The following is a 16,245-nucleotide window of genomic DNA, read 5'->3' on the forward strand; positions in this document are numbered from 1 at the left end:
GGTTTTGAATTAACCAGATTTTTTTTCTGGTTTGGTACCCAAATGGAAAAATCCATTCTTAGCTCAGCCCTACTGATGATCTTCATGCCATTGGCAAGGGTCGTGAGCAACCTTAGCGATGTGGCTCTGTGATTTCTCTGACACAGACTTGCGCCCCCTGGATATTCTCTCGGAAGTGGTTCCGACTAGTGGTGTGAGAAGTGGGATTCGGATGCTCCAAGTGCAGGGGGCACGTGGGTTTCAGTTCTCTGCATCAGCACGCCATGCCCTGAGCTTCCCGGCTTCCCAGATTTTCCTCTACTGTGACCTCTTCCCAGAGGAATTCTCCATCATCATCACCCTGAGGGTCCTCAGCGTCCCACCAAAGGTAAACACCAACCGCGCCTGCACCAGGGCCCTGGGTGTGGATGCCCCTCCCCTTTGGTGAATGGTTAGGACCCAAGCCCATATGCAGACCTGAGTTGCACTCCAGTGTCTCAACCACAAACTCATCCTTCCTGCCTATGAGCTCTCAGTTCTCCAGTGCAATCAATGAGCAAAAAGGTTTGCATGTATAGTCGTCTATGGGCAGCCTCCACGCCCCAAATGCTGGCCTCAGAACTAGCCCTTTCCCTGCTCTTTCAGAAAAACGAGTATATCTTCACTGTGATGAAGGAGGAGAGCAACACGGTGCTTGTTGGGCTCAGGTACTCGCTGAACAAACTCTACTTCTTCTTCTGGAGCAGAGAGTTCTCCAACGGCTGGCAGACCCAGGTCATCTTCCAGGGCATCTCCTTAACTGACAACCAGTGGCACACACTTGTCTTGGCCGTGTCTGGGCCATTCTTCTCCCTAACTGTGGACTGCAGTATCCCCATTGACGTGTATGTATAGTAAGTGCAATTCAGGGGGACCTCCTGGGTGTAGGGCTGGCTGCGGGGTGGTGAAAGCTTTTCAGATGTGGGTGCTCTGCAGGGTTTGCTGTTGCTCTGTCTACTCCTGCCATCTCATCCTTGCACACATAACAAAGCAGAGAACCTGGATGCTTACCAATGCTGCACAAAGGACAGAACTCTATGTCCTGTCCCTGTCCCTGTCCCTCAGGCAGGGAGTCCTGGAAAGCAGAGTCTTGCTCCAGCTCTCACCAGCCTGGCATTCTCAGAGGGTACCCAGCAATGTCAGCAATTTTTTGGAGGACTCTGCTCTCTTCCCCAAGTTTGGAGCCAGGCTCCTTGGTACTGGGGGTGACATGCCTGCCCCAAGAGGAGTTCCACAAGCGTCTCCTCTGGGGTGGGAGCACTGAGCCAATCCAGATTCACGGTCTCCCCTTTTCTGTGCCATTCTGCCATGGAGTTACGAAGAACAGAGCTGGCTGGAGTCCGATCATGCTGGGCTAGAGGCTGTCAGTCACCCTGGAGAGGTGCCATGAGGCGGGCAGGGCAGCAGGAGGGTGCTGAGGCAGCACTGGCAGGGTAAGCTGGGTGGGGGTGGGGGAGATGTTTTGGGAATGGGGAGGTAGGGAATGGAAAGAGGAAGGTGTCTTCTTGCTTTCATCTCATCCCCCCCAAATGCTCCACTTCTGTGTTGTGTTTGTCTCATCTCTTTAGCCTGTGTTTCAGGCCAGGGATCTGGTGCTCTGAGCTGTGTTGGGGCTGGCTGGAAAAATGTCACCAAAAAGCCAGTTAAAAACAGGGTTTCATTGAAAAATGACTCTTTTTTTTTTTTTTTTTTTTTTTAGCTGAAATGCCTGTTTTCAAGGAGATTTTGAAAAAAAAATTCTAAATGTTCATTTGGAAATACTGGGGAAATTCCCTCTTGCTCTTAGTTCCCCCCACCGAAAAAAAGGGAGGGGGAGTAAAAGTGTGGGAAAGGGGGGAGCCCTCCTAAAACTGAAACATTTTTGGAATCAAAATGAATTTTTTCTAAATAAAATGAAAAATTTCCATTTTCACTTTGCAATTTTTCATAGAACAATGAAAACCCAAAACCGAGTGAAACATTGGACAAAACAAAAACTGTTCATTTTCTTTCCAAAATTTTTGCAACCCCTACAAAATGTGTGTTGCCCAGCTCCAGGGCAAGATGGATCAGTTTGGGAGAAGGGCCTTTGGGTGCTATTGCAGTATAAATACTACATAACAATCACCAAACTGGCTGCAGGCAGTCCATAGGCTGATTGGCTCTGCTGTCTGGTGACTTTAGTGTGAGAAGGGTCCACCACTGGCTCCCCCTTTGGGGGGAGGGGGGGCCTCAGCTGTAGCTTGGCTGGCTCAGGAGGAAAGTACTGACCCCTGGTGGAAGGTCTGGGGGAGCGGGTGCCTTCCCTGGAGGGAAGGGGATAATCTGGGGCATCTGCAGTGTTACAAATGGGGAGGGAGGATTTGGTAGGCAGATGTGAAGGGGAGCAGAGAGAGTGTCAGCTTAAGTAATCTCACTGAAATCCTGCGTAGGGGACTTGTCATCTGAAAAGTTGCCGAATGTTCTGTCCAGATCAGAGTCAAAACAGCCTGTGAGACCCGGTTCTTCCCTAAAATCCAGAGAAAAGGAAAGACTTTAGTGCCCATCACAGAATTACCTTGTGGAACTCTCTGCCACATGAAATCATCACTGAGGCAAAAGTCTTTTAGTAGGAGTCCAAATATGAATAGCCATCCTAGCCACTGTCTGAGGCAGGATCCCAGGCTAGATGAACTAGTCTGGCAAGGATCCCAGGCTAGATGAACTAGTCTGGCAAGGCCTGTGTTTACATTTGTCTTCCTAGCAACTGAGCGCTGTAATTACAGGAATCTCCTTAGGCCATCAGGCCCAGGTTTGGTCTTTCCAGTCACCAGTGGATGCCATGAAGTTAGCTGCTCTGTGCTCATGTGCCTCTTATTGTAATCCCTCCAGGGTGGTGGATACACCGTTCCCCGCATCCTTGGCTGTGAAGGGATCCAGGTTTTATGTTGGGAGCAGGAGGAGAAGGAAAGGGCTATTCACGGTAAGTGTCACTAGTGACATGGGATTGGCTCGGTGTGCTCTGAGAACATGATTATCAGACACAGGGCGGGCTCTGGCTCATGTGGGCTCCGGTGAGATATGTTAGCAGTGGCAGTGCAGAGTTGCCCCCATCTCTGGGCCAGAAGCATCATCGGTTTGAGACACACTCCTCTCAGGAAGACTGGGCTCAGGTAGCACAGAATGCTGGGCTGGCCTTTGGGAAAGATGCCTGCACATTTCTCAGCCGAGCTCCCAAAGGCAGTGGGAGGGGACCCCAGTTTAAAACTCCACCATCTGAAAAAGGCTTAGGAGCTCCCTGGTATGCTGGCCTCTATTGTCTCCCTCCATTAAACAGCATCTAATGGCTAAGGCAGTTCCTGAACACATATTGGCTCCCAGCCACACTGGCCTTCGGTCACTGTCCTGATAGTATCTACACTGGGTTTCATTCCAGCTCTTTATTCATGAGCCCAGGCTTCCGTCGGGTAACCACAGCCCCTGCTTGCACCATAGACAGTACAGAGATGCCGGGATTGCTGCAGAGCGGCCAGTGCTGGGACACCCCTTAATACTTTGCAGAGTTCTTTGGATGCCTCTGAGGGTGCAAGGCCTTATCCCTAATTCTCTGGATGGCTCTGCTAATGTGAGCAAACTCTGCAGGATTGGAGCCAGGATGGACAGTGCTGATCTGCACTGTTGTGGCTTCTCCATTCACTATTCTGGCAGTTAGAGAATTCTGATAGAGATTAACATGGCTGCTTCTGTTCCCTGCTGATTTATGATTGCAAACGCAAGCACATTTCTGAGCCGAGACCATGTGCTTCTTCTCATGCAGTCTTTGCCCCCAGTACAGAATTCAGCTGCGAGACAGCATGACCAATGTGACAGAACAAACCTGGAAAATCTGGGGTCACTTCTTAATAGGGTGGACCCCGGTCCTGCAACTGATAGCATGCGAGTGGATTGCTGTGCCAGTGTGGGGTTCCAGTGGCACCATTATGAGCACTGGGCACATGGATTTACCCATGTGGTTCTTTCTGCAAGACTGGGGCCTTATTCCTTTTAGGTATTTTTGGATGGTGTGCTCATCTTCTCCCTCAAAGACAATGGCAGACTCCAGATTACCTTTATTTTTGGAACAGCAAGGCCAACAAAAATTCAAGCATTATTCAGTTGCCTGTTACTTTGTTTCACAGCTGGTTACGTTGCTGAATGAAAATAGAGTATGTCAGCGGTCATGTTAGTTACCAAATGCAAGCACTTAAGATCAATGAAGTGACTAGATGCGGAATCTATCTGTATCTGCCTTTTGTCTCTCATCTTGTACTTAGACTGACCTTTTACTCTATGTTTATACAGCACCCAGTACAATGGAGCACGGATGCATATTTATTACTTACATGCTTTGCACCAAGAGGCCCCAATTAGGAATGGGACCTTTGTGTGTTACCACAATATAAATCTCTGTCAATAATACCAATAATTATAATAATAAACCTTCCACTGCCCATGTAATCAACAACAGCATAATTCTTATAGAATATGAGACCAATTTCATCACAAGAGAATAGCTTTCACTCTGGCCAATGGTTTGATGGGGTTTTGTTGTCTTTGTTTTGGTCTCTAAATAATTTTCATTTAAAAGATGTTGGCAAACAGGGAAGTAATGTCCATTAAATGTATTTATTAACTGGCCACCAAATTTTATTTTGTCAAATTACTTTATAATTCCTTTGAGAATAATGACAGGCTTCAGAGTAGCATCTGTGTTAGTCTGAATTCTCAAAAAGAAAAGGAGTACTTGTGGCACCTTAGAGACTAACAAATTTATTTGAGCATAAGCATTCAAGAGCTACAGCTCACTTCATCGGATGCATTCAGTGGAAAATACAGTGGGGAGATTTATATACACAGAGAACATGAAACAATGGGTGTTACCATATACACTGTAACTAGAGTGGTCGCTTAAGGTGAGCTATTACCAGCAGGAGAGCGGGGGCGGGAACCTTTTGTAGTGATAATCAAGGTGGCCCATTTCCAGCAGTTGACAAGAACGTCTGAGGAACAGTTGGGGGGGGGGGGGATAAACATGGGGAAATAGTTTTACTTTGTGTAATGACCCATCCACTCCCAGTCTTTATTCAAGCCTAAGTTAATTGTATCCAGTTTGCAAATTAATTCCAATTCAGCAGTCTCTCGTTGGAGTCTGTTTTTGAAGTTTTTTTGTTGAAGTATTGCCACTTTTAGGTCTGTAATTGAGCGACCAAAGAGATTGAAGTGTTCTCTGACTGGTTTTTGAATGTTATAATTCTTGACGTCTGATTTGTGTCCATTTATTCTTTTACGTAGAGACTGTCCAGTTTGGCCAATGTACATGGCAGAGGGGCATTGCTGGCACATGATGGCATATATCACATTGGTAGATGTGCAGGTGAACGAACCTCTGATAGTGTGGCTGATGTGATTAGGCCCTATGATGTTGTCCCCTGAATAGATATGTGAACACAGTTGGCAACGGGCTTTGTTGCAAGGATAGGTTCCTGGGTTAGTGGTTCTGTTGTGTGGTGTGTGGTTGCTGGTGAGTATTTGCTTCAGGTTGAGGAGCTGTCTGTAAGAGAGGACTGGTCTGTCTCCCAAGATCTGTGAGAATGATGGGTCGTCCTTCAAGATAGGTTGTAGATCCTTGATGATGCGTTGGAGAGGTTTTAGTTGGGGGCTGAAGGGGATGGCTAGTGGCATTCTGTTATTTTCTTTGTTGGGCCTGTCCTGTAGTGGGTGACTTCTGGGTACTCTTCTGGCTCTGTCAATCTGTTTCTTCACTTCAGCAGGTGGGTATTGTAGGTGTAAGAATGCTTGATAGAGATCTTGTAGGTGTTTGTCTCTTTCTGAGGGGTTGGAGCAAATGCGGTTGTATCTTAGAGCTTGGCTGTGGACAATGGATCGTGTGGTGTTTCGTGGATGGAAGCTGGAGGCATGTAGGTAAGTATAGTGGTCAGTAGGTTTCTGGTATAGGTGGTGTTTATGTGACCATCGCTTATTAGCACAGTAGTGTCCAGGAAATGGACCGCTTGTGTGGATTGGTCTAGGCTGAGGTTGATGGTGGGATGGAAATTGTTGAAATAATGGTGGAATTCCTCAAGGGCTTCTTTTCCATGGGTCCAGATGACGAAGATGTCATCAATGTAGCGCAAGTAGAGTAGGGGGCGTTAGGGGACGAGAGCTAAGGAAGCGTTGTTCTAAGTCAGCCATAAAAATGTTGGCATACTGTGGGGCCATGCAGATACCCATAGCAGTGCTGCTGATTTGAAGGTATACGTTGTCCCCAAATGTGAAATAGTTGTGGGTGAGGACAAAGTCACAAAGGTCAGCCACCAGGTTTGCCGTGACATTATCGGGGATACTGTTCCTGACGGCTTGTAGTCCATCTTTGTGTGGAATGTTGGTGTAGAGGGCTTCTACATCCATAGTGGCCAGGATGGTGTTTTCTGGAAGATCACCGATGGATTGTAGTTTTCTCAGGAAGTCAGTGGTGTCTCAAAGATAGCTGGGAGTGCTGGTAGCGTAGGGACTGAGGAGGGAGTCTACATAGCCAGACCTGCTGTCAGGGTGCTAATGCCTGAGATGATGGGATGTCCAGGATTTCCAGGTTTATGGATCTTGGGTAGCAGATAGAATACCCCAGGTCGGGCGTCTAGGCATGTGTCTGCACAGATCTGTTCCTGTGCTTTTTCAGGGAGTTTCTTGAGCAAATGCTGTCGTTTCTTTTTGGAATTAATTTGCAAACTGGATACAATTAACTTAGGCTTGAATAGAGACCGGGAGTGGATGGGTCATTACACAAAGTAAAACTATTTCCCCATGTTTATCCCCCCCGCCACACTGTTCCTGAGACGTTCTTGTCAACTGCTGGAATTGGCCCACCTTGATTATCACTATAAAAGTCCCCTCCTCCCCCCCCTCCCCCACCAGCCTCCGCTCTCCTGCTGGTAATAGCTCACCTTAAGTGATCACTCCGGTTACAGTGTGTATGGTAACACCCATTGTTTCATGTTCTCTATGTATATAAATCTTCCCACTGTATTTTCCACTGAATGCATCCGATGAATTGAGCTGTAGCTCATGAAAGCTTATGCTCAAATAAATTTGTTAGTCTTTAAGGTGCCACAGGTACTCCTTTTCTTTTTGAGAATAATGTTTTCTGTGTAGTTTAATAGGCGAAGAGTATAACAGCCTTGATTTATAGTGAAATGACAGGTGCATGGGTCTTATATTGGAGACTGATCCATGTGTCTGTTTTAGCTTTTGTTTCTTTTTTTCAAAAGGGTTTTATGTTTTCGGGTTGAGTAAATGATGGGTGAGTAAGAACGTTGTTGCTTTTTAAAGACCATTTCCTTGCTTGGACTAGTAGCAAAGCAGGAGGAGAGAAGTCCCAAGCTCATATCACTTGGCAGGCAGGAGCAGGGAAAGCTAGCTGGCTCTGCAGCAACTCACCCAGACCTGCGCGTGTTTTGGCCCTGCTGCATCTGTGCTCAAAACACAGAGAGCAATGAATCCTCAAGTCAAATGATAAGGACTGTCCTGGAGTTCAGGGGATTCAGGGGGCCAGTCACAGGTGTGGGGGTAGAGATTGTGCCCATCCTGATTACCACAGAGGAGGGCCCTCCTGGGTACCACCCCCCATTCCTGCCCTACAGCTGCAGCTATTGAGCACCCCTGTCTAAGGCTGCACAGCCCATGAATGTTCTCAGCTGACTGAGAACCACAGAGGAAAGCGCTCCCCTAAAAAGCTGGGGAAACACTGTGCATGGGTACTGCCATCCTGATGCCCTCTCCCATTGCCAGGGGAGAGAGTCGTCATGGACCATGCCCCTGAGCAGGGGGTGGGGTTGAGTGTAGGTACCAATCCCCTACTTGACTTTGACTGGCTTTCTGCTGCACCAAAGCACACCCAGGACATGGCACAATAGGTGTTTAGAATTCCTTTAATCTGATGCTAATTGATCTTTCCCCATTTATGCTGTTTGTTCAGTCTTTACATTTCTCGCAGCTTGGGTTGGGAAAAGCAGCTAGTCAGTTTCATGCTGGGGCTTTCCTGCACAGGTCCTGTTTAAGTTACAAACCCTTTGTGACAAGTTTAAACCCAAACATATGCAATGGTGCCAGTTCTCGTGATTTTATTGCTAGTCTTGTGATAATTGCTGTTCATCCGTCTGGGACAGTTCCTCAGATTTGCCACCTAAAAAGAAGGGCTCAAGTGTGGGAATCCCCCGCACATCCTCTGCAGTGAAGACCAATAAAAAGAATTCAATTAGCTTCACCACCACACAGTCCAGCATAACTGACAGCCTCAACCACTGAGAGCATCAAGGCTGGAATAAGGGGGTGGGCTGCAGGGCCAGATTCAGGTGCATTGGCAGAGCTGTGCAGAGAAATGATCCAATGTGCCTGGGCTTGCTATATAAGCATCTAATCCAGAGATGGGCAAACTATGGCCCACAGGCCACATCCAGCCCGCGGGACTGTCCTGCCTGGCCCCTGAGCTCCTGGCCTGGGAGGCCAGTCCTCGGCCCCTCTCCCTGGTCCCCCTCCCCTGTAGTTATGCCACCACGCGGGCAGCGGGGCTGCAAGCTTCTTCCGCTCTGAGCAGCATGGTAAGGGGGTGGCGGTGGGGTTGGGTAGGGTGTCCTGGGGGGCAGTCATGGGACAGGAAACAGGGGACAGTTGAGGTGGGGGAGGTCCCAGGGGGCAGTCAGGGGACAGGGAGCAGGGGGCGGTTGGATGGGGCGGAGGTTCTGGGGCAGTCAGGGGTCAGGGAACGGGGGGGTTGGATAGGGCATGGGAATCCTGGGAGGTCTGTCAGGGGGTGGGTGTGTGGATAGGGTTAAGGACAGTCAGGGAACAGGGGGGGTTGGAAAGGGGGTGGGATCCCAGGGGGGCAGTTAGGGGTGGGGGGTCCCGGGAGGGGGCGGTCAGGGGACAAGGAGCAGGGGGGTTGGATGGGTTGGGGGTTCTGAGGGGGACAGTCAGGGGGCAGGAAGTGGAGGGGGCAAATAGGGGGTGGGGTCCAGGCTCTTTGGGGGGCACAGCCTTCCCTACCCGGCCCTCCATACAGTTTCACACCCCAATGTGGCCCTCAGGCCAAAAAGTTTGCCTACCCCGATCTAATCGCTGCTGGGGGAAAACCTAATTTTCATTCAGCTGTGAAAGCCTAGGAGCGTGTGACGTTTGGAGAGCTCTTTGTACATACGGGTGTAAGAGCTAAGTGTGGCGGGATGGATTCTGTCTAGCAGCTGGGCACTACACGCATGGCCTAGACTACTAGGGAGGGGGTTTATTTCACCATGTTAAAAACTGCTACACTTCTGCATCTCAGCTTCACCCTCTCTCAGGATCTTGACAGTGAGTTCCTTGGGACAGCAGAGCAAATAATTCACAACAAATGCATCCAGATTTAGCCTCTCTGCTGCTTGGTGAATATCTGTGACCCCTGGTGATTTTCCTTGAATGTATTAGTTATCCACATTTATTCAGCAAATGTTGCATTGAATTAGTTTTTTACTTTCTGAATTGACTGAGGGCGGGTCTCTCTCTGAGAATTTCAGAATTAAAATCTGAGCTGTGGTAGCCAGAAAGTCACATAGTATTGTGGCTGGATGAGATTGCAAGGACCTCCAAATACTTGTGGGTGGGGATTTAAAGTTAGTTTCCCACAAACACTCAAACACATGACTTTGAAATTGCGTTTCTCTGAACATTGATGTGAGTAAATCTCAATTGGTTGGGTGTTTGCGGAAAGCAAGCACATAGGGCAGCAAACGTGGCCAAAGAGAGTTCATTTAAATGTGGGAGCGAATATTGTTGGAAAATGAATGATCATATCATAGAATCTTAGAACTGGAAGAGACTTCAAGATGTCATCTACTCCAGTCCTCTGCACTCATGGCAGAACTAAGTATTCTCTAGACCATCCCTGACAGGTGTTTGTCTAACCTGCTCTTAAAAATCTCCAATGATGGAGATTCCACAATGTCCCTGGGCAATTTGTTCCGGTGCTTAACCACCCTGACAGTTAGGAGATGAAATATCTCACAGCTCTTTTCCAGAGGCAGCTATGCAGCCAGGTGAGTTGTTAAAACATTAGGCAGTAATTTGTTTCCCCTGTCTCTCATCTCTAGTTGCTAGTTAGATAAATGGGTTGTCCTGAAACCAGCCTCATCCTTCACTGAAACAGCAAATACAACACTGTCCGCCCCAGTGATCTATCCCTGGAGACCTTCCCTCCCGCAAGCCCACATCCACAGGCTACAAATATGAAATAAAGCGTGCTTGCGACATAATGGATAACTTGAAAGCGAGAGAATGGCCTACAGCCACCCCTGTGATCACAGGGTCAGAACCATCAGCCAGAGCCCACTGAGTTGCCACTACTGGCTGCACAGGTGGAGAACTTGGTGAGCGACCTTGCAAAGGAGGTTGTGGAGGGGGCTCAGATGTGGAGCACGCCATGGAGGAAAAGGATTGCTAATGCAGTAGTTTCTTGCTGCTCTAGGACGCACAATCCAGCCAGTGGGAGTCACCATGTTGGGTGCCATTGCTGAATCACCTGCAGGACATGCCAAGTTCTTTCCTCTGGATGGGCTGTCAGAGCTCCAGGAAATAGGCCCCTCCAGCAAATGAGGGTGTTGGTGGGGGGAAGGGAGGATGAGGGTGTTGCGGGAAGGGAGGATTTGGGGGCTTGGTGAGAGGGGATAGGGAGGATTTGGGGGTTTGAGGGAGGGAAGATTTGGGAGTTGGTAGGAAGGGGAGGAGAGGATGGGGGGGCTGGGGAAGAGGGGAGGATGAAGGGGTTTGGGGATGTGAGTATTTGGGGGTTGGTGGGAAGGGGAGGGAAGGATGGGGGGGCTGGGGAAGAGGGAGAAGGGAGGATAAGGGGTTTGGGGGGAGGAGAGGCTGGCAGTTTGGGAGGACTGAGGGGGGAAACTTGGGCGTGAGGGGGCTTCGGCTGTAAGGGTGAGGCTGCAGGAGGGGTGAAGGGGCCTCGCTGTGCTGGGCCTTCTGCTTGTGCAAGGAGCTGGTGGCACTTCAGGGCCCGCCTCCCCCCATCTTTGCTGACAGAGTCACGCCCCCGAGGACAGAGGCCATTCAGGAGCTGGGTTGGGCTCGGAGTGCTGCTAGCGTAGCTCCCAGGAGGAGGGCCTTGGGGAGGTACAGCGCCATCCCCACACCGGGGCTCTGCCCCCAGCTCACCTTGAGGGTGACATGGTTTAAGAGCAGCCCTCGAAGGGCAGGGCAGTGGCTTGGCCTGGGCACCCCTGTGGGGATGAATGCCAGCCTTTTACCCCACACAGGAGTCCAGGCCCTGAGGCCAGGCGCAGGAGTGAGCGGGGCAGATGGGTGGGGCTGGGCTGGGAATGGGCAGAGCATTGGCTCCACTCCCCCTTTTCTGGCCAGTGCAGAGAGTCGGGGAAGCAATTTGTTGTTGAGACATGGCAGCAGTAAATTACCATCCCCTGTGAGCAAAGGGACGGACCTGAGCTCATATGGTGGTGCAGCAAGGACATAATCCTTCCTCTGCATAGCATGGTCAGGCCTGTGTTTCAAGCTGCTTTTCCTTTGTCAAGCCGTTGGCACAAACACCAGGTTAACCCATGTTTTTTCTGAGAGAAGTGGGCACGGTGAATGTCAGTCATGTATCTGAAGCCCACCCCTAGACAGAACAAGCCCTGCTGGCTGTTATGTATCCACAGGCAAGAACAAGGCACGCCCCTGCAGTCTCAAATAACTGGCCTTTTAAATCAAGGAAATCAGCAGGTAAGAGCAAAAGTAAAGTCTCCAAAAGCGAGCACAGTGTGTGCGTTTCCTCTGTTCCAGACTAGAGACAGCTCTGAGAACAAAATGGCCAATGAACTCTACATGAATCTACCTGTGTAGTTTAGGTGTTTTACGCAAAGCTGAGCACTGCCGTATCTATGCACTGAGAGCCAGATTATTTAGGTGCCTAAAGATGCAGACAGAGGCCTAGTGAGATTTTCCAATGTGCCTAAGCAAGTTAGGCATCCAATTCCCATTGAAACCCATAAATTAGGTATCTTAGGAGAGTTTGAAAATACCACTAGATGTATAGGTGTGTTTTGAAAATACCACGAGATGGCTGTGTTCATCTTTAGATCCCTAAACACCTTTGAAAAATCCGCCCCTACTTCCCTAACCCAAAGCAACTCCCATTGATTTCAATGGGCTGTGGATCCGGCTCTGAGCATGGGAAATGTAAAAGCGCAATACGCAGAAATCCAATGTCAGTTTGTCAGCTACGCCTGCCATATGCTCCACTCATAGCAGGCTATGCTGCGGGTTGATAGGGAGTGAAGTGCCGTGTGTGAAATTGCTGAAGCACCTGCAAGAGGAAGGCTAGCCACACGCACTGGAATCTGACCCAACATTTCCTGGCATTTTCCCAGACTTGCATGACACATAGAAAGTGACTCAGGCAGTTTGCTTAAAAACTTTTGACATTTTAACAAATATCTTAGCGGTGTGAAAAAATATTGACTGTCCCTTATCTATGGGACTGATGTGGTTTTTGAAATGTCAGTGATTTTGTAAAGGCAAGGGGACAGTTGCCTGTGGTCATTCTTGGTCTCTAATTTGGCAGCGAGGTCTTTTTAAAGCTAATTGTCTCATCATTGACATTAATATGATGATGGCTCTAGAACTGCTGTGGATGGACATCTTGGAAAGCTAAGATGGTGTCATTAAACTCTGACCCTCGTTCATGAATCACACCCACTCAGACTGTAGGAGTTTAAGGGAAATTCAAACCACAGATCACCACCTATCATTGCCCATGCCCTGCAGTCTTGATGGATTATTCCTACCTACATGCCTCCAGCTTTCACCCTGACCACACCACACGATCCAATGTCTACAGCCAAGCTCTGCGATACAACTGCATTTACTCCAACCCCTCAGACAGAGACAAACACCTACAAGATCTCTATCAAGCATTCTTACAACTACAATACTCACCTGCGGAAGTGAAGAAACAGATTGACAGAGCCAGAGAGTTCCCAGAAGTCACCTACTATAGGACAGGCCTAACAAAGAAAATAACAGAACGCCACTAGCCGTCACCTTCAGCCCCCAACTAAAACCCCTCCAACGCATTATCAAGGATTTACAACCTATCCTGAAGGATGACCCAAGACTCTCACAAATCTTGGGAGACAGGCTAGTCCTTGCCTACAGACAGCCCCCCAACCTGAAGCGAATACTCACCAGCAACCACATACCATACAACAGAACCACTAACCCAGGAACCTATCCTTGCAACAAAGCCTGTTGCCAACTGTGCCCACATATCTATTCAGGGGACACCATCACAGGGCCTAATCACATCAGCCACACTATCAAAGGCTCGTTCACCTGCACATCCACCAATGTGATATATGCCATCATGTGCCAGCAATGCCCCTCTGCCATGTACATTGGGCAAACTGGACAGTCTCTACGTAAAAGAATGAATGGACACAAATTGAAGTCAAGAATTATAACATTCAAAAACCAGTCGGAGAACACTTCAATCTCTCTGGTCACTTGATTTCTGATCTCAAAGTGACTATCCTTCAACAAAAAAACTTCGAAAACAGACTCCAACGAGAGACTGCTGAATTGGAATTAATTTGGAAATTGGATACAATTAACTTAGGCTTGAATTGAGACTGGGAATGGTTGAGTCATTATAAAAAGTAACCTATTTCCCCCTGTTTGTTCCCCCCTCCCCGCCCACTGTCCCTCAGACGTTCTTGTTAAACCCTGGATTTGTGCTGGAAATGGCCCACCTTGATTATCATACACATTGTAAGGAGAGTGATCTCTTTAGATAAGCTATTACCAACAAGAGAGTGGGTTTGTTGGGGGGGTGGGGAGAAAACCTTGATTTGTGCTGGAAATGGCCCACCTTGATTATCATACACATTGTAAGGAGAATGATCACTTTAGATAAGCTATTACCAACAGGAGAGTGGGGTTTTTTTGGGGGGTGCGTTGGGGGGGAGAAAACCTGGATTTGTGCTGGAAATGGCCCACCTTGATTATCATACACATTGTAAGGAGAGTGATCACTTTAGATAAGCTGTTACCAGAAGGAGAGTAGGGTGGGGGGAGAGAAAACATTTTGTAGTGATAAACGCCCATTTTTTCATGGTTTGTGTATATAAAAACATCTTCTGTATTTTCCACAGTATGCATCCGATGAAGTGAGCTGTAGCTCACGAAAGCTTATGCTCAAATAAATTGGTTAGTCTCTAAGGTGCCACAAGTCCTCCTTTTCTTTTTGCGAATACAGGCTAACATGGCTGTTACTCTGAAACTTGATCTCCCTAGTTTTTCTTCCTCTCTTTTCAGGGCTTGTTAAGACAGCTAGTCCTGTTGCCAGGATCTGATGCTACCTCAAGGATGTGCACTAACATGAACTTTAAGCTAGCAGTGCTCTCCATCCCCCCAGTACTGCAGGATCTCCCAGTGAAGCCAGCGAGCAATGAGGTGCTGAAATACCCTGACGGTCAGTAACATGCAGCAGATAGTTCATGAGGTGCCTCACCATCGCGCATTAGCAGAACGTTAGAGCAGAACCTTAGTGCTGCTTTCTAACTGCACGGAGCCTGATACTAGTCTGATGGGAAAGCCAACCACGGTGAGTGGACTGCATAGCAAGCAGGCAAGAGTTGCAAGGCGTTTAGCATCTCAGGGGAAGGAATTTTTGTCTTCCATTGATTTTATCCTATTCCTTTTCTTGGAAACTTGCAGAATCAGTCATGGAACAGAGCAATCTTATGGGTATTTCCCATCAGGTGCCTGGGCCAAGCTTGGAAGGAATAGCAGTAGCTCATCTCCTTTCCCAGAACAACACTTAGTTAACAGCAATATGCAAGATAATGTATTTCCCTAAGCAATTTCCTGTAAGTACAGTATAGGAAGAATCTTAAAACAGTAGTATATTTAGAAGAAGGATAGTAAAGTGACTACGGTGAGGGGCCTGGGCAGCAGCAGACCCAGCTTCTTGTTCTGCTATAAGCTTCATGGATGATTTTAGGGTGGGTATCTTTCTGAAAAGCGAATGGCTTGTTGAGAGAGAGAGAGAGACGAGGGTTTTGAGAGAGACGAGGGTTAAAAAATGAAGGTTTTCTCCCCTTCTGAAGGTTTGTTTTGGCTTGTCATAACTCCAGAATGGCTTGGCCCAGAAATGACTGATTTGGTCTAATCTATTGGTCTGGGTAAGAGTTGACGCTAATGAATAGTCTTAGGATGGGGCGTATGGAGAGAGGGCCCAACGGGATGATGCAGGGAGGAGAGTTGGCCCATACAGCAGTCCAGAGACCCACTCCTGAAATAAATCCGCCATTCAGTCTTCATTAGACTTCAGCGTGAAGACCTTATTAAATCGCATGGGGACAATTCAGGCCATTCATATTCATTGTGTCTGGCTGTCTGCAGACTCAGGCAGGTAGCACTATTGTGTTGTGCATTCTGTTCCTGTTTGGAAGGTGTTTGTCAGTCCCATAAAAGCTACAAACTTAATTTTTTTTTTTAACATGAAAGCTTAGGCTAGCATCCAGTTCTGGCAAGGGGTGGATTGGGTGGCAAATTCTGCAGAGCCCTGTCAATAAGGAAGCTGGTTTTATCCCTTGGAAATAGCAAGAGAAGCTGCGTTTCTGAGTTTGATCTTTGCGGTACGTGTCAGTTTGCAAACGCCACTTCTGAGAATTGCTAGGGAACAAGGCCCTGCCAGCAGAATTGCAGATCAGCCTGTGAGAGCTGTCCTGGGGATGTAATGCCTGTAGTGCACAGTAATATTCTCATTAGAGCCCTGCTGTGTGGAGCTCTGTGGAAACAGGTCTGGGCTGGTCTCTCTTGCTCAGAAAACATCCCAGTGTTATTCCCTATGCTGTTATTCTAAGCACTGCTGTGGTTCTGTTTCCCCTCCAGGCTATTTACTATCATTCTAAGCATAGTGCAGCATCTTCCAGGGCTTGTAGCTCCTGGAAGGATGGTGTGGTCCAGGTCTTTGTGTCCCCGAAGGGAATAGAGCAGGGAGCTCACTCTGGAATTCTGGGAGGAATCCATTAATACATCTCCATGCCTGAGTTTCCACTGGCTCACACCAGTGTGATTCCTCAGATGTCAGTGAAGTTACCCCTGATTTGCACTGGTGTAAGAGCGAGGAGAATCAGGCCCAAGTTTCGGGAGTCGCTGCAGAGCAAAGGAGAGCCAGGCACTGAGAGCAGGGGG

The 16,245-nt window shown here is 48.3% G+C and overlaps 1 protein-coding gene across 1 annotated transcript in view; it reads left to right on the plus strand.

Annotated features, from left to right (window-relative positions):
* TSPEAR (thrombospondin type laminin G domain and EAR repeats) overlaps positions 1 to 16,245 on the plus strand; it is an 88,785-nt gene that overhangs the window by 15,004 nt on the left and 57,536 nt on the right. The window contains exons 2-5 of the mRNA XM_084639334.1: positions 147 to 367; positions 625 to 863; positions 2,869 to 2,959; positions 14,362 to 14,518. Of these exons, the coding sequence (XP_084495460.1) occupies positions 147 to 367; positions 625 to 863; positions 2,869 to 2,959; positions 14,362 to 14,518 (708 nt within the window). The remainder of the gene's footprint in view (positions 1 to 146; positions 368 to 624; positions 864 to 2,868; positions 2,960 to 14,361; positions 14,519 to 16,245) is intronic.

The sequence above is a fragment of the Lepidochelys olivacea genome (assembly GCF_965140295.1).
Source record: "Lepidochelys olivacea isolate rLepOli2 genome assembly, chromosome: 9".
Classification (NCBI taxonomy): Eukaryota; Metazoa; Chordata; order Testudines; family Cheloniidae; genus Lepidochelys; species Lepidochelys olivacea.